This window comes from Chlorocebus sabaeus, chromosome 21 (genome assembly GCF_047675955.1).
Source record: "Chlorocebus sabaeus isolate Y175 chromosome 21, mChlSab1.0.hap1, whole genome shotgun sequence".
Classification (NCBI taxonomy): domain Eukaryota; kingdom Metazoa; phylum Chordata; class Mammalia; order Primates; family Cercopithecidae; genus Chlorocebus; species Chlorocebus sabaeus.
Window position 1 is genome coordinate 43,801,032 of NC_132924.1, and position 19,609 is coordinate 43,820,640.

Consider the following 19,609-nt stretch of genomic DNA (forward strand, 5'->3'; position numbering starts at 1 on the left):
CCAGAGTGCTGGGATTACAGGCATGAGCCACCATGCCTAGCCTGATATATGCTTTTTTTTTTTTTTTTTTTTTTTTTTTTGAGACGGAGTTCTGCTTTTGTTGCCCATGCTGGTGTGCAATGGCACGATCTCGGCTCACCGAAACCTCTCCTGCTTCAGGCTCCTGCGTAGCTGGGATTACAGGCATGTGCCACCACGCCCAGCTAATTTTGTATTTTCAGTAGAGATGAGGTTTCTCCATGTTGGTCAGGCCGGTCTCAAACTCCTGACCTTAGGTGATCCGCACATCTCGGCCTCCCAAAGTGCTGGGATTGCAGGCGTGAGCCACCACACCCCGCCGATATATTGTTTTTAATTGGGCAGCTTGAGTATTTTGGTCCTTGACAACCCAATTAAACTCCAACTTTGGCTATTTTCATCAATAAGATGCAAAGAAACACAGCTATGAGTCATTTTCCTTTTCTATAGGCCAGTTTTTCCTTCAATTAAATCAATATGCTTAAACAATCTCAGAAAACCCGGAGTCTCAAATATCCTTGATAGTTCCGAAAATCAGGGTATTCATGAAAAAACTATTCATACTAAGATCTATTCTGTATGATAGAAACACAATCTTGATTTAAAACTATTGCTATGATTTTAAAATATTATATTTCTCCAAAAAATTCGGTTAAAACATCCATTTTTATCTATTTTCTTCTGCTTTATTCTGTCGGCTTAATGAAACCAAGAATGACAAGATACATGGAAAACCTGCATCTCAAGCCATGATTTTATTCCTAAAATCAAATCTATTTTTAACAGATACTGAGAGCCAGGGACTAATTTTTACACAAAATTATGCATTCATGGAAAAACTGTGAATGAATCTACTGCTTGTTAAAAGAACTAAAGTAAGTGATGGTGTAAACTGCCACCTAGAGTTGAGATTTAAATTCAGTTCAATATCTAATATAAAAATGACCTTATCAGTCCAAGATTTTTAAATGTCTCACATATTAAGCATGTACACCAAAGACCTTCACTATAGAGTCTATTTAATCCATTATTTGTAGAGCCCATGTCTCTATAAATTTGGAAGTTCTGCAACAAAGAAAAAAAAGGGTTTTATTGAATGAGTAAAGCACAAGACTACTGGAAGTAAAAGATGTTATATATGTTATTATCTGTTGGCTATATTTTTTTAAATAGTCTTTGAAAAAGTATATTTAATATATTAACATATGCAAATTATTCACAGACAAAAGGCCAAATTATTTAGAATGTCTTATGTTCTAAATTCCTTGAACAAAAATATATTCAGCCTGGGCATGGTGGCTTATGCCAGTAATCCCAGCACTTTGGGAGGCCGAGGCGGGTAGATCACTTGAGGTCAGGAGTTTAAGACCAGCTTGGCCAACATGGTGAAACCCTGTCTCTACTAAAAATACAAAAATTAGCTGGGCGTGGTGGTGTGCCACTGTAGTCCCAGCCTATTTGGAAGGCTGAGGCAGGAGAATTGCTTGAACCTAGGAGGCAGAAGTTCCAGTGAACCGAGATCATGACACTGCACTCCGGTCTGGGCAACAGAGCAAGACTCCGTCTCAAAAAAAAAAAAGTTTATATTATATTATATTGTATTCGGCCCAACTCTTTCAATCATAATCTATTTGTCTTCCTGTTTCACTTACATCTACACTGTGGGTCAGAGGCTTCTACCACTCAGTAGGATCACTGTCAAAACAGTTGACTGTGTGAACTATTCAAATTTAAAAACAGTTAATTGCCAGGTGTGGTGGTTCATGCCTGTAATCCCAGCACTTTGGGAGGCCGAGATGCGTGGTTCACCTGAGGTTGGGAGTTTGAGACCAGCCTGACCAAGATGGAGAAACCACGTTTCTACTAAAAATACAAAATTAGCCGGGCGTGGTGGCGCATGCCTGTCATCCCAGCTACTCAGGAGGCTGAGGCAAGAGAATCGCTTGAACCCAGGAGGCAGAGGTTGCAGTGAGCCGAGATTGCACCATTGCACTCTAGCCTGGGCAACAAGCAAAACTCCATCTCAAAAAAAAAAAAAAAAAAAAAAAATTAAAAAAAAATTAATAAAATAAAGCAGTTAATTTTCATGAGATCTAGAAAGCTAGTATTTCACCTCCTTAACTAGATTACTCTAAAACCATTCTCTTGTCAGAACCCCTAAAATTAATGGAGTAGCTATAAAAGAACCCAGACAGTTGCAAAAATTGAGAACAGCCATTCTTACCCCAAATTCGCACCTAGTCACAAGTAGAAAAAGGATTTCTGCATCTAACTACTCATGCATAGACAAGGATCAAGTCTGTGTGTGTGTGTGTGTATATCATGGTAGAGTTGAGCTTTTCTGGGTCAAGCAGATGGTGTCTATGACATAAAGATTTAGAAGAGAGCCAACGCTAATATGTCCTCTGAAAAATTCTATTTTGTCTGCCACCTGACTACTCTAATTTATTTTATTCATTTAGTTAGTTTTGAGACAGCGTTTCGCTCTTGTCACCCAGGCTGGAGTGCAGTGGCTCAATCTCGGCTCACTGCAACCTTTGTCTCCTGAGTTCAAGTGATTCTCCTGCCTTAGCCTCCTAAGTAGCTAGAATTACAGATGCCTGCCACCATGACTGGCTAATGTTTGTATTTTTAGTAGAGGCAGGGTTTCACCATGCTGGCCAGGCTGATCCCGAACTCCTGACTTCAAGTGATCCTCCAGTCTCGGCCTCCCAAAGTGCTGAGATTACAGTTGTGAGCCACCACACCTGGCCAACTACTCTAATTCTTAACCCCGGCTACTTACCTGGTTTATGTTTAAGCCTGTCAGAGCATGGAAAATAGGTCGTTAACTCTTTTCTGCCAAATATAATTTCCTACTTCTTTCTTCTCTAATACTTCCTCATTCTTATCCTCCACACCCACTTTCCCAGGGCCAGTTTATTATCCTCATTTCCTCCCATTAAATTCTCTTTCAACATTCCTTTCCATTGTATTTTTGTGACTCCCATGGCCCAGTCCCCTGAGGGCAAACCTGTGTTTAATCCTGTCTGTTTCTATAGCTTCGTTCCATCTCCTCTAAACTCCTCCCATATCTTTGCATCTCTTACAGCTTCCTCTGTGAAGCTCTTGCCTTCCACTGCTTCTGTAAACAGCCAAAATGGAGGCAAAGCAAGCTTCCTCCCTAGTCCCTAGAAATTTCTACATTGTTAAACTGCATTCTTTTCCTTCTCATTATTTAACACTTACATCTTATTTGCTCAGTCAGCTTGCCAACACATACCTCTGCATCTCTTCTGTTTCTTCTGTCACTTTCATGAAGCCATTCTTGTCTATTTTAGAGGATTTCTATCCTCATTGCCTTCTTGGTTTTCATCTCCATGCCCAATGCTAACAGTGTCTTACCATTTATGTTGAAATATCTTACAACGTGACTTGAACACTCCCTGTGTGAAAAGGATTCTTCTACATGCTTTGCAGTTTTTATTACTTTTTCCTTTAAAAAATTCCATGAGATTAGTATTATTATTGTGCTCATTTTGCAGATAAGGAAAGCTATTTTCAAGTAACTTGTCGGAAAGAACAGTCAGTAAGTGACAAAGCTGGAATTTGAAACTCAAAAAGTTTAGACTCCAGAGTCCGTAGATTTCGTCACTAGGCTATACTGCTTTAGCTTTTCTTCCCTAACTACTTCTACCCGACGCTAGCCATGAATCTCAAAAGACATGAGAAAACCTAGATTTAGGTTGATTAAAGAAGGGTTTAGAAAGTCAACTTACCTTAGACTTTTGCAATGCAAAAACACAGCGGATCCAGGCAGCACTCCTATGTAATAATGATAATAATAAATGGTAGAAAGAATTTGGAATCAGGCTTCTTCTGGAATTTGATTCCAGGCTTTACCACCTGTGTAACTTTGTGTGGTTATTGATCTCTTAATTTCCCCTTGTGTGAAATGGAAATGATATCTGCCTTTAGCCAATATTATGATTCTCATCCAAAGCTGTGTCTCTTTTTTTCTTTTCCCTTCTTTCGTACTCCCAATTATGCCTCTTCCACCCTAATACTGTCTTTTGGTTGGCTGCTATTTGGACTGATAAAGATCCTAAGGCCCAGGCCCAATCCTTTCCTCCTCTAATCTCTCCTTATGGTTCATTCTGGTAAATTTTGACTCTTGATAAAGACTGCTAAATGTCAGGCTAGTTTTCCTGATAGAACTCACTGGAATAAATGATTTAACCCTTAGAGAACAAAAGATATTTTCTATATGAAATAGACGATAAGTGCAAAAACTGCATGTTAATGTAGGGTGACTAGATAAATCGTCATAGCCCTCATAAAACCATATCAATGAAACATGTTTGGTCTATATAATGGGAATACGTTCCGCCATCTATTAATCAGCATATCAACTAGCATATGAAGTATATATATATATATATACATGTATGATATGGGTTATAGAGTTTGGGAGGTATTAGATGATAATCATGCAAACTGAATGCTTAGCACAGTGCTGGGCACATAGTAAGTGGTTAATAAATATTAGCTATTGTTTGCATTACTGTTCTATAAGTGAATCTACATTTAATTATTAAATGTCTAGTATTCCATGCAAATAAAAATAATTAGACATGCCACTAGAGAAGCAGACACAGTTCTGCTTTCATAATTGCATCTTTTCAGATTGATCTAATCGATTATACTGCTTACACACTGCTAGTTATAATTCACATGAATTTTGATTGACATTAGCTTTTCTTTAAAGCTGTAGTTTGAATGGGGGCCTCAGAAAAAAAGTCTATGAAGGGAAACATTAAGCAATACTAATATTATTTGATCAGTCTGTAAATCATAGATGATTTCCATACATCAATACATTTGAGAATACTAAAAATATGCTACAGGAAGGTGCATATTATTGGTGTTTAGAAAACAGAAAATATGGGGGATTACTTTCATGCGTATTATTGCTCAATTTCATATCCCAGCATGGACAAAGAAGAAAGGGGGGACTGGTTTGGTCAGTAAAATGAAACTATGGCAGGGTTTCTGGTTTTGTCTCAATTCTAGAGACAAATTAGAGACAATAGTAAGACAGTGGCATTAATAATTATAATTCCTAATAAGGAAGTGGCATTAAATGTGGGCAGAAGTTTCAGAAATAGTGGTGCACAAAAAAGACATATCCACAATTGTTCCCGAGAAAAATCAGAAATTTCCCACAATCTTGAGGGAAGCTAAATTGGGAAACAGATGGGTCGACTGAGTACTGTCAATAAAAGTGGTCAGGGAAAAGCTGAATTCAGATGAATTTTCTATATAGTTTGCCTTCTAAGATAATTGCTTTTATTAATCTAGTCATATAAGCAGAAATTTTACCACGAGTATAGAAATACCTTAAAGGTACTGTTCTTCCCATGAGCCCTAAAGGAAAATTGTGGATGTTTTAAAAAAAATACAGAGAAACAGTTTCTCAGAGCCACACGAGTACTCAGGAATACCACTAAACCCATGAGCCATCAGGGTTAATGAGTGGCCCTGGGCACATTGCTAAACTCTCTGCGCCTGCATTTCCTTATCTGTGAGACAGAGCTAGTAATAAACCTGTCTAGGTTTTTTACTATCTAGGGATGAGGTTGCCTAGATAATTTCCAAAGATTATACATGGAAAAACATATAGAACAGTTCTAGAACATACTATTTGCTAATTAGATGTTAGTTATCATCATCATCTGCATTTAAATTTAAAAGGGTAAAATGGGTCATCTGAGTACTTGTTCCCTGGAAGTCCCTTCCAGTGATGGTAACATTTTTCTCTTTCTTGAGACAGGGTCTCACTTTGTCACCCGGGCTGGAGTTCAGTGACAGGATCTCGGCTCACTGCAGCCTCGACCTCCTGGGCTCAAGCGATCCTCCCACCTCAGTCCCCCAAGTAGCCTGGACTAAAAGCACGTTCCACCATACTCAGCTAATTTTTTTTGTTGTTGTTGTTGAAATGGGGTTTTGCTTGTTTAGGTTTGTTGTGGGAAGTCAGGGACCCCAAATGGAGGGACCAGCTGAAGCCGTGGCAGAAGAACATAAATTGTGAAGATTTCATGGACATTTATCACTTCCCCAATCAATAACCTTGTGATTTCCTATGTCTGTCTTTACTTTAATCTCTTAATCCCGTCATCTTTGTAAACTGAGGAGGATGAGTGTCGCCTCAGGACGCTGTGATGGTTGCGTTAACTGCACAAATTGTTTGTAGAGCATGTGTGTTTGAACAATATGAAATCTGGGCACCTTGAAAAAAGAACAGAATAACAGCGATGTTCAGGGAACAAGGGAGGTAACCTTAAACTGACTGCCAGTGAGCTGGATGGAACAGAGCCATATTTCTCTTCTTTCAAAGGCAAATAGGAGAAATATCACTGAATTCTTTTTCTCAGCAAAGAACATCCCTGAGAAAGAGAATGCGCCCCTGAGGGTAGGCCTATGAATGGCCCCTGTGGAGATGGCCGCCTCTTAGAGTCGAAGCTGAAGGGATGAAATAAGCCCTGGTCTTCTGTAGCACTCCCAGGCTTATTGGGATGAGGAAATTCCCACCTAATAAATTTTGGTCAGACAGGTTGTCTGCTCTAAAACCCTGTCTCTTGATATGATGTTATCAATGACAATGCATGCCCGAAACTTCATTAGCAATTTTGATTTGGCGCCATCCTGTGGTCCTGTGATCTCGCCCTGCCTCCATTTGCTTTGTGATATGTTATTACCTTGTGAAGCATGTGATCTCTGTGACCCACACCCTATTCGTGCACTCCCTCCCCTTTTGAAAATCACTAATAAAAACTTGCTGGTTTTACGGCTCAGGGAGCATCACGGAACCTGCTGACGTGTGATGTCTCCTCTGGACACCCAGCTTTAAAATTTCTCTCTCTTCTACTCTTTCCCTTTATTTCTCAAACCAGCTGAGATGCTTAGGGAAATAGAAAAGAACCCATGATAAATATCGGGGGTGGGGTTTTCCCTGATACAGGTTGGCCTCGAATTCCTGAGCTTAAGCGATCTGCCCACCTTGACCTCCCAAAGTGCTAGCATAGCAGGCATGAGCCCATGTCCGGCCCAGTGATGGTAACTTTAAAAATTTTCCTATTCTTGTCATGGAATAATCATACCTTTACCATTTTTTTTTTTTTTTAGCCTGAGATAATTAAAGACATGTAAGTAGAAAGTTCTCTAATATTAGTGGAATGGAATCAATAATTATTTTTTTCTTTAGATTTATTCCAGTCTAAAGATTTAAATCTACACTGTCATCTGTTAGCACAGCTCCCAAGAAAATTGTACTAGTACTTTGTTTGAGAAGGGCTTGATACTTTCAAAGCAACTTTGAATAGTAATTAAACAACATCTCCATGAAGCAGGTCAGTACTTTCATCTTTCAGAATAGGTAAACAGGACACAGAGAAGTAAAATAATAATTTGCCTTAGGTTATGAAGTAGCCTATCATTTGAAATTACTTCCTGTCAATTAACTAGTCTATGGTTCAATCTGACAGGCCAAGCTACAACAAAAAAAAGATCAAAATACTACTTTGTACGTTGTTATATATTAGTGAGTCATCAGTGTATCTTGTCCTTCACAAATCAGAACTTTGCATCTCATGTTCTGGCTGCTTTTATTGACCTTCCTTTCCCAGTCCCCTTATTTTTCTAGCTAATTTTAACTCATGCTTTATAATATGACTCATATGGAACCTCTAAGGAGCCTTGCCTGCCTTGCTGTCTCATTTAGAGTCTTCTACTCATTGCTCACATAGCATTCTGGGTCCCACCGCTTATCTCCATCACGGCACTAACTAGACTCTATTATGATAAGGGACTTTCTGAGGAAAAGGAACATTTCTTTTTTGTCTTTATATTCTCTAGCATAATATCTAGCATATGATATTTGCTCAGCAAATATTTTTGAATGAAAAATGCATATATGAGATATATATTAGTCAGGATAGGAGAGGATGTGCTATAATAACAAACACATACTAAGTTTATTTCTCACTTAATAGAAATGTCTAACATAGGTCAGAAGAAGGCTCTGCCTGCTTAACTCAAAGATGCAATCTGACCAGACTCTACCACCTTATGATGCTGCATTTTCTAAAGCAGGTGGACTCCTAGATTGACAAGGAAGGCGAAAAAAATGCTGGAGGAGTGCACACTGAAAATGAAATTCACTGTGATCAATAATTTCCATTCAGAAATCATTGGCCAGAGAGCTACTCACTTGAGACCTGAAACAGACAATGTCTGTCCTTGGCTTAAATCCCTGATTGGCATGTATTCAATGGCCAGCACCTGTGACTTTTCTTCAATGGCTTCCATTTGGGTTACTGGAGCCCCTTTGCACCAAGAGCCAGAAATGCCTGGTGCATACTTTCAAGTGGCTGCTGAATTTTTTTTTTTTTTTTTTTTTTTTTTTTTTTGAGACTAAGTCTCACTCTGTCACCCAGGCTGAGTGCAGTGGTGTGTTCACAGCTCACTGCAGCTTCGACCTCCCAGGCTCAAGCGATTTCAGCCTCCCAAGGAATTGGGACTACAGTTGAGCACCATTATGCTTAGCTAATTTTTTATAGAGATGGGTTCTCACTATGTTGCCCAAGCTGGTCTTGAACTTTTAGGCTCAAGAGATTTGACTGCCTCAGCCTCCCAAAGTGCTGGGATTATAGGCGTGAGCCATAGCACCTGGCTGTGGCTATTGATTAGAGGCTGTTTTGTAGAGGAATATTAGCTCAGCTCCCTTGCTTCAGGTTGGGACAACCCTGAGAAATTGCTTGCCCTCCAAAATTCTCCTGTGGGATCTTCCTAAAGCTTACCCTGTGTGGGACTTCTGCCTTTCTTGGCTTTATTTCATTCTCTGTCTTGCTTCTATCACATCCTTACAGTCTTCCTTGAGAATATTTCCTTAATATATCATTTGCATATACATTCTTGTCTTACAGATTGGATCTGGGAAACTTGACCTAAGACAATGTCACCTAACTAAAAGGTGGGCAGGGAAGTTTAATGCATCACGTTTCCAGAAAGAAAGAACTGATGTAGGTGAGCGCTCTGATGTCTGCGACAGCATAATGAAAGGCAATTTGGTAATTAAAGAAAGCTAGTTAATTCTAGCCATGGGGACTGGACACAGGAAAGGAAAGGCAGGATTGCATGGGAAAAGCATCATTGAGAAGAGTGACTTCACTGCAAGTAAAACACTGAGGAAACCAAGCTAGTAGTCCAAAATGCAAAGCTGAAAGAAGTCCTACTCTTGGTCCTAACAGGAGTCGTTATTTCAGAAGAACCAATTGTGCAGTAATTATTAGAGATGACAGGTAATGCAAGGGGTCCATGTCATATCAGAGTATAAATATGTACAAGGAAGCAAAAGTACCAGAAGAAGTCAATTTGATGGCGTTCTGATTCTGGGTTATTATTTTAAAGCAGGTCCTTAGTTAACGACTAATAGTATGGAGAATTCTAGAATAGGATGTGGCCTTTGGTGGAAAAGTGGTAGTAAATTCTATGCAGGGCCTCTGGGTATTGGAGAAACAGACTAGAGACTCTAATTTTGGTGGAGTACTAGTAGGGAAGAAAAGGCATAATCCTAGTTCAGTGAGGTGGGCAGCACTGAGAGGGGTAGAGGTAAGCTGCACTTGATGGACACAGTTTTGCCCAAATCTCACAGATGGTCTGGGTACTGGTCCTGTAGCTGCAAGGTTCATCCCAGATGCCTCTGGCTGATTTTTCTTGCTCTGGTGAGGAAACGCTCAGCTTCCATTGGATAAAAATCCCTTTGGCAATAAGAGCTGCAAAGTAAAATATTTTCTCTTAATGCTTCTAGATTTTGAGTCATAGTTAGAAAGGATTTCTCTACGTTCATGTTTTATTTTATTTATTTATTTTTAACCACACAGATAGAACTTTTCAATGTAATCTGCTGGTTCTACACTTTATAGTTTATTTTATTTACCACTGACCAATGATCACATGTGAGTGACTTTGCCATGACCTATAACCAGTGCTTGATGATTGTAAAACACCCACCAGCTGGTGGAGCAAATTCCTCCCTGCCCAAGAGGATGCTTTCAGGAGCTTTCTGGGCACAAAATGCTTCTCAGTGGACAATTTTTAAAACACACTTATAGAGTCATGTGGATCCCCTATTTGCATTGTCACTAAGGGAAAAAAAAAAAAGATATAACCTCAAAATCAGTGAAGAGATGGGGGTTCTCAGGAAGGATTTTGACCTGCTATTTCTGAGGAATAGCAGAAATTTATGAAAATTCTGATTTTTCCTACAACCATATGATGGTATCATGCCTACCTCTTGCTTCCTGAACATGGAGGCCACAGTCATCAGCTGAGAAGCCACAGTTTCCGACTCTGTCAGCCTCTTAACGATGTGCTGGGATAGGGGGAGCTGGAGATGTCCTCAGCAGAACTTCTGTGTCCCCTCTCAGTGGTAACTCCTGTCCCTGCTCAAGTGTTCCGCCCTCACCCACAGTTGTCTTTTCCCTTCAAAAAGCGGGATGCGTGCAGCCATGGCTGAGTTGAGGCTGTCCACACCAGGTACAACAGGGATCAGCAGCCTGTTGCCCCCAGGGCTCTCGGCCAACTACAGAGAATCCAGGCTCATGCCATAGGTCTCGCTGCCAACCACTGCAGCTGCTGGTGGCTCTGTCCAGTCGAAGCCATAACTCTGAACCTCAATAACAGGTAGCAAACCTTTACTGGCTCCAGTTTCTAGACCTTCCTTTTCTTCGTACTTGTGAAACTTCAGGAATCGACAATCACACACCCAGCCATAGTCACTGTCTTTATTAGACATCTGAGCCTCAGCATAAAGGCTTCGGTTGTCAGCCAAACAGACCTGGGTGTCAGGGGGCAGGTAATTTGCCACTGTTTTTGTTTTCAGACTACTGATAATGGGCACCTGGAAAAGTACACCCATACCCACCCGTAGCACTTTGGGCTCCTAGGCATCCACACATTTCAAAATGACTAACACTTTGCTGCAGCCTGCCCCAGCTGGGGATCTCAGAATTGTCCCCAGATTCCCAGGGTCACAGAGATTGTCACAAATCAATAACAAAGGCAGTGAGTGCTAAAGCTGAGTCTTTGGATATGTCATGTTAACATGGTCAGGTTTGGCAAAAATCCCCATTATTCTTGTGGCATTACTAGGTTGGACCAATTCCTCATGTCCTCGAATTTCATCTTAATGAGGCTGACACCCTTCAGCTTATCGATGAGCAGCTTCTTTATGTATTATAGATGGCTAGAGAAGAAAACTTTTGGCACAGCTCCAGCCTTGAGAGCGTCTGTAAGGAGCCTGCGACCTTTCAGCAGTATCTTCCCTTGCTTTTCCCAAAATGGCCTGGACTTAACTGTTGTCATTACACTGCAGGTTCTGCGGCATGAGGAATTTGCAGAAGGCTGCAAGGTTGCCTGTAATGGGTATGATACTTTGTTTCTTAAAATCTTCTTTAGGCTCTGAATACATCTATGAATATAAGCTGTTAATTTACATGATCAGGGTGAGAGAGACCACCCAGGGAAATATGTGGCCTTCTATCTTGTAGCTTATCCGCATCAGGTTTCTCCATCGACAGAGTGGGTATGATGACAATGTATCTTCCTCACTGAGTTTTGAGCAACTTTTCGTTGAGATCACCTATATACAGTGTCTGGTATGGGATCATGTACGTAGCAGCACTGACATTCATGTCTTAAATGAACTCGTTCACATTCTCTTCTAGTAATTATATGATTTAATATTTTACATTTGGATACCTGATGTGTTTGGAGAATTCTCTTTTGAATAGATGAAGTATGGACCTAATTTTGTCTTTTTCCAAAATTCTTTTTTTTTTTTTTTTTTGGTCTGAGACAGTGTTGCTCTGATGCCCAGGCTGGATAGAGTACAGGGGCATGATCACCATTCACTATAGTCTCAACTTCCAAAGGCCTAAGTAATCCTCTCACCTCAGCCTCCCCAGTAGCTGGGACCACAGGCACATGCCACCAGGTCCAGCTAATTTTTTTAATGTTTTGTATAGATGAGGCCTCACTATTTTGCCCAGGCTGGTCTTGAACTCATGGCCTCAAGTGATCCTCCTGTCTCAGCCTCCCAAAGTCCTGGGGCATGAGCCACTGCACCTGGCTCCAAAATTCTAATATGTGAATACGATTTTTGTTAAAGACTATCATTTCCCCCCCGTGATACAAACTTCCACATCTATCATTTACTAACTTTCTTATGTGCTTGGATCTATTTCTGGACCTGGTATTCTTTTTTATTGGTCTCTCTATTCCTGCATCCACACTCTACTTTTTTAATTATAGAGGCTTTAAAGTATGTTTTATGTCATGTAAGTCTACTTTTCACTCATTAGTTTTTTTTTTTTTTTTTTTTGAGACCGAGTCTTGCTCTGTCACCCAGGCTGGAGTGCAATGACACGATCTCAGCTCACTACAACCTCCACCTCCCAGGTTCAAGTGATTCTCCAGCCTCAGCCTACTGAGTAGCTCGGATTACAGGAGTGTGCCACCATGCCCAGCTAATTTTTGTATTTTTTTTAGTAGAGATGGGGTTTTGCCATGTCGGCTAGGCTGGTCTTGAACTCCCGACCTCAGGTGATCTGCCCACTTCAGCCTCCCAGAGTGTTAGGATTACAGGTGTGAGCCACTGTGCCCGGCCAGCTTTTATTTCTTCTTCTTCTTCTTTTTTTGGTGATGGAGTCTCATTCTGTCACCGAGGCTGGAGCGCAGTGGCATGATCTTGGCTCACTGCAACCTCTACCTCCTGGGTTCAAGCAATTCTCTTGCCTCAGCCTCCCAAGTATCTGGGACTACAGGCGCATGCCACCACAGCAGGCTAATTTTTTGTGTTTTAGTAGAAATGGCGTTTCACCGTGTTGCCCAGGCTGGTCTCAAACTCCTGAGCTCAGGCAATCTGCCCACTTTGGCCTCCCAAAGTGCTAGGATTATAGTCGTGAGCCACTGCGCCTGGCCTGGCCTAGCTTTTCTTTATTTGGAGTTTCCCTATGTATTCTTGCATGCTTACTTTTCCACATGAATCTTAGCATTAATCTATCTTCATCAAATAACAACAACAACTTCAGAGTATCTTTATTGGGATCACATTTAATTTATATATTAAATTAAAGGGAATTTACATCTTTATAATATCGAGTTTTCTTTCCCAAAGAGAAAGGATGTATTTCCATTACTTCAGGCCTACTTTCTGAATTTGAGTATTTTAAGGTTTTTCTTACATAGGTTTTGCAGTTTTTGTTGATTTATTTCTAAATATTTCTTTCTGCCCTTATTTTAAACATTTGCTTCTTTAATTATATATTTTTAACATCTGCTACCTTATTAAATGTTTTTTCTTACTTGCGTTAGTCTTAGCATTGATTATCTTCTGTGTTTTCGGTATACCAATGTATCATATGTCATTACATACAGTTTTACTCTGTTTTCTAATTTTTTTATTTTTAGTTTTAGTTTTTAAGAAATAGGATCTTCCTGTGTTTTTCAGCCTGGCCTCAAACTCCTGGGCTCAAGCCCTCCTCCCACCTCAGCCTCCCAAGTAGCTAGGACTCCAGTTGCCAGGTATGCACTACTGCACTGGGTTCTTTCTTTTCAAATTCTTACAATGCTGCTTATTTTCCCTTGTATGATTTCACCAGCTAATACCTTTGGTCTAAGTTTAGTAGTAGTGGAGCTGATAGGTATCCTTACCTTGTTCCTGACTTTGTCGGGCATGTTTCCATCATGTCTCTATATATCCATCATGTCATAGCATGTATATCAATTTGTACAGCTTTTAAAAAATATCTAGCCCTATGTGCAGAGTGGGGCCCGAGAATTTGTTTTCTAAAAAGCTTCAGAACTGATTCTAATGTAAACTCTCAAGAATGTATTCTATAACAATATAAGGTATAAATAAGTAAAATAATCAACTGTGCAAACATTTATTTAGTTACATTTTGTATAGGATCTGGAGATACAAAGATAGGCTCTTTACTTTGAGAAGCTTGATGTAGTAAAGACGTACAAAATAATGATTGCATACAATATAATTATTACAGAATAGAAAGTGTTTCATCACTAGCATATTTGCCAAAACTTATTCTCTAGAGAGTTCACAAAAAAATTTACTTTTAAGTTTTATAAAACTGTGTCCTATAAAACTATTTATTAGTCTCTGGTTTTTAAAATAATTCAAAATTGGCATTCATCAACAGTTACTGCCTAAAAGTTATGATTCTAAATTTTCTGCTGTGTCCTCTCTTTGCGACATGTGTTACTTTCAAACTGTAACTGCATCAATTACGGCAAGCAGTCACATTCATTTTGGGGTTTTCATAATTATTTTATAATCAAAGTTCAATCAGTTGTCTATTAAACAAAGTTATGCAAATAAAAATTCTGAAAGGAAAAGAATTATCTTACTTTTGTTAAAGGACTTATACTAATACTTTAAATGTTTTGGACCTACCACAAACCTACTCTGAGACCCATCTTTTTCCTCAGTGCCTATTGACTTCTGTTCTTTTTAATTTCTCAGCAGGTTTCACATTTGGAAGAGGGTAGAAAAAGTGGTCCTCATGTTTGGGATGGGGGTAGACATTTTGAAAAAAGAGGTGATAGGATTTTTAACCTAAAATGGGCTATAGAATTTAAAATATCAAATATAGTAGGGTAAACTTTTGGCCTCCTTTGTACTTCAGCTTACACTGGTGCAGCATCTGGGTCTCATTCTCTTGCCTTGCAGGCTCGTTTTCTGCCTGTTGGGTCTGATGTACCTTTAGTTTAGGAGTTACCTGTGAATCAGAAAAGGTAGAGGTGTCATTATAAGGTATGAGGAGAGAAAACACGAAAATGGATGCTTAGGATTAATTTTAGATGCTGTATTTCCAAAGAGACTAGTAGAGAAGATTTCAGATTTTTTTTTTTTTTTGTCATGTGCTGACCCTGATTTATTAAAATAGAATAGAAGAAGGGACACAGGGCAGATGCTCTTTTCAGAAACAACGGTTATTTATTTGGCTAGGTTAGTATTTTGCAGGAACATAAGCTTGTAATTGAGAAACAGGTAGAAGTAACTCGGTAGAGGACAATCTATCAAGCCTCTGGCAGAAATCCTGTCAGCTATGAAAGATGTCACATTATTGTCCATGTTCTTGAAGTGGCAATATTAGTGGCCAGGTTTATTGGTGTTTTACATTTACTTTCAGTTTTTTATATGTGAGGGGAAAGCTCGTGCAGATATCTAAGTAGCATGTATGAAGTAGAAAATGGTTTTCGGTCATTACTTTTCTAAAATATAACATTAACTTCCTAAGCATTTGGAATGCTGTTCATAATTTCTTTTTTTTGGCAGTTTTTCTACACTTCATGGAGTAAGTGTATTAAGCATATCAATGAACTGTGTATATCATCTGTTTGCAATTTCCTTTCTGGCAGTATAAGGGTGAAAACCTTCTAACTCGGTATTAGTATTATCCATGGGTGAGAGTGTGGTGTTTTATATACTCCTTAGTATCTATAAAGTCTTTGGTGTGAGGGATGAGGAATTGCCACGTGGGTCTGTTGGTTATTTATTTTGTGTTTTAAAACTCTATCTGCATGTCACATAAAATAACAACTTAAATAGTGCCAAACTGTGTCACAGCTTGGTTTAGTTCGGGATCAGTTACTACTTTCGACATCAGGGTAAGGTATCTTATGGAAGTAATAAAGAATTTCAGTAAGTAGATAATAAAGAATAATAAGTCACATATTTCTTGTCTCAAACCAGATTTCTTTGCATCTAACTTTTTCTTCTCGGAGCTGAACACAACACCTAAAGCCATGTTAATTTGCAGTTCTATTGTAATGAATTCTCATGAAAATCTGAGTTCTGTCATCAGGAACATCCAGGGGTCAATTCATTAATCTTGTACCCAAACCTTTCTTTTAGACACACCCACACACATACACACACTCATGTAAAGGATGGTAAAATATTGTTTCAGTTCAGTGAACAAGGACTTAATAGCTTTCTGTGTCAAGCTTATATATCAACCTATCTGTGCATATGTTTGAATTAATATTATTGCTAATAGCATAAGAGGTATTCCTGAAGATGTAGATTCCAAGAATATGAGCTAGCCTTAAAGGTCAGACTAGCCCACTACCCATTAAATAGGTATAAACTACTGCAGACTTAGAACTAAGGATAGAATTTCTTTCTGTGTATTAATCATTCTCAACTAACAACTTAATGGTTTGTATGATTTAGAGAAGCAACACTAAATTTCAACTAAGTGCACAAATTTAAATGTAGTAAAATTCTTCTTAAAATGGTCCAGTTGGTCAGGCGTGGTGGCTTACGCCTGTAATCCCAGCACTCTGAGAGGCCGAGGTGGGTGGATCACCTGAGGTAGGGAGTTCGAGCCAGCCTGAACAACATGGTGAAACCCTGTCTCTACTAAAAATACAAAATTAGCTGGGCATTGTGGTGTATGCCTGTGGTCCCAGCTACTTGGAAGGCTGAGGCAGGAGAATCACTTGAATCCAGCAGGTGGAGGCTATGGTGAGCCGAGATCATGCTATTGTGCTCCAGCCTGGGCAACAAGAGTGAAACTCTGTCTAAAAAAAAAAAAAAAAAAAAAAAAAAGCCAGCTAATTTCATAGCTTTAGCTCTTAAATTCTCATTACTAGACTTATCCATTAATCTGATATTTTAGTCTATTTGTATTCTTCTGTAAGCCTTAAACATTGTGTATTTACTTCAACTTTGACAGGATATTTATAATGTTGTCTATTGGCTCCGGTAAGAAAGTGTTTTTATTTTTTATAAAGTTAAATATACTGCATTTTAATTTTCAATTAAGATTTATTTTCAAAGAACTCACTATATTACTTTATTGTGTGCATTACATTTTAAAGAAGATTTAAATAATTTCTTTTTAGTGCCATAGATACAATCAATCAAAACTCTCACAGAGGCTGACAAAATATTGCTTCAGTTAGGCGAGCAGAACCTGCACAGCCTTCTGTGTCATGCTTATTCAAGCAATAAATTACTTTCTTAGACAAAAATCATCCTCTGAAATTGCTTTAGCTGTTTCTGAAGTAAAGGTATTGAATGCATAGTATTGGGAACACTTTATTTTGCTTTTACCAAATGCAATTATTTTCCATTTGATAGCTAATATCACAAGAGAAAAAGATAGATTTCTTATATTTTGCTGTTTTCTCATTCACAATAAGTCTAGTTTTAATTTGCCCCCAACAAAGGTTCTTCCCACCCTATAACTTAATTTCATTGTCCTCTTAACCCAGAAGTCTTTGTAAAAGTAATCTTAAAACATCTGAGAAATAGTTACCAAATTTGAGTTTAATGCCTGATGTCATTTCCTTGAAAGTTATTTCTAAAGATAGATAAAAGTCATTTTTTGAAGTTTTGATAAAATACAGATACTGACTCCATATTCACTGTTCATCCTTCTTGAAATTTCATAAATCAAGTGAATAACAAGTGCCTTCCATTTTAGTCTCTCCTGAGAAATATACTAACAATATCACACATATACAAATAGGTTACTATGTGAAGAAAGTAACAAGGAAGAAATCAAATGAAAATTAAGTGCCTTTGGGACTTAAAACTCCTAGGAAGCTTTGAAATCTAGGTCAAAAACATCAAAGAAAGACTCAAATTCATGCTCAGGTGAATGTAACCACCACTTGATTTGTGTGATACATACTGAACAAATTCTGACATACAAAGCTATGTATTTAGCTTATTTTGACTCACGTTAACTTTAGTCAGCTTTTGTGGGCATATATTCTTTTTTCAAATCTGAGGAAAGCCAGGAACCCTATTCCCAGAGGGTAAAAATGCACCTAAACAGAAACACACAAATCTTGCATAGAATTTCAGGAAGTTTGCAAACTCAATGAAGCCTGCCCACTAAATATACAGGGATTTTTATGAGTCAGGACACTATTGTTGCAAATAAGAGAAAGTCAACTCAAATTATCTTAAGGCAAATATCAATATATTGCCCATATAGCTGGGAAAATAGTAGAATAACTCCATGGCTGCAAAAAGTAATGCCCACAAGAACTGGGTCTGGAGAGTCAGCATTACCAGGATGTACTCTATCTGCTGTTCACTACTGTAGGAATTACCTCTCTTGGCACAGTAATCTCATTTTCTCCTGCTGCAGAGATACCTTCTTCACATGGTGGAGAACTGAACCTGCCAGAAGATCCAGCTTAACCACCCTAGGAAGAAGTTCCCCTGAGAATCTATGTATCAAACCCAGAGACAAATTCTCTGTTTGATTAGGACACTTGATAATCCACTAATCACTGTTGCTCAAATTAATCAAGTCTGAGTTCCACAGTCTCTTCTGTGGCAGGAAGGCAAGAGAGGCAAAGTTTGTAACTAGAAGAAAGAGAATGGAATACCTTAAATACTATAACCAATATCCACAGCTTCCTGTATCAAGTATGTAAGACAACAGAGATAATGGTGAGAAATTACCTTTCTCAACTTTTTTCTATTTCAAGTTTCAGCCAAACAAATGTGAGAATGTCAAAGGAGGAAATGAGCTGGCAATTAATGGATAAACTAAGGCAATGTGAAAGGGGTAAAAGTGTCAGTGCTGTGCTGATAAATTTGCTCTCTAGGAAAGAAAATACACACATGTATATATTTTTGAAATATACCTTACTAACATGAAGTCTGGCACGCAATTATTAAAAATGATATAATATCCATGTTATGATTTTCATATAGCCAATTAAACCTCTTCTAATGCTTTTTCTGACTTTTGCTGAATTCCTGTATCCTCCCTAAATTATGGTTGCAATTAATAAAAAGTGTTCCATAAACATGAGTGTTGGCTGATATTTTCTTTTTCATTAGCAAGTAAATGTCAGAACTTCATTCATTTGTCAATGAACAACTTCATGTGAGCAAATTCTTCGCTAAATTGGATAATTAAGTTTTTGAATACAGGTATACCTTGGAGATATTGTGGGTTCAGTTCCAGACCACAGCAATAGAGCAAATATCTCAATAAAGCAAGTCACAAAAATTTTTTGGCTTTCTAGTGCATATAGAAGTTATGTTTATATAAAACTGTAATTTATTAAGTGTGCAATAGCATTATATCTAAAAAATACACATAATTTAATTTAAAAGTATTTTGCTGCTAAAAATTGCTAACAATCATCTGAGCCTTCAGCCAGTGGTAATCTTTTTGCTGGTGGAGGGTCTTGCCTCAAGGTTGATGGCTGCTGACTGATCAGGCTAGCAGTTGCCGAAGGTTGGGGTAGCTGTAGCAATTTCTGAAAATAAGATAACAATGAAGTTTGCTGCACTGGTTGACTCTTCTTTTCATGAAAGATTTCTGTGCAGCATGCAATGTTGTTTGATACTATTTGGCCCACAATAGAACATCTTTCAAAATTGGAATCCTCTCCAACTCGGCTGCTGCTTTATCAACCAATAATATATTATTATATTAATAATAATATTATGTAATATTCTAAATCCTTTGTTGTGATTTCAACAATGTTC

The 19,609-nt window shown here is 38.5% G+C and overlaps 1 protein-coding gene across 1 annotated transcript; it reads right to left on the reverse strand.

The window, feature by feature from the left end:
• Positions 1-10,480: 10,480 nt before the first annotated feature.
• On the reverse strand, positions 10,481-11,155 carry LOC103226425 (rRNA methyltransferase 3, mitochondrial). The gene is given in 1 exon segment (XM_038004382.2): positions 10,481-11,155. A coding segment is annotated over 1 exon segment (675 nt).
• Positions 11,156-19,609: the final 8,454 nt, after the last annotated feature.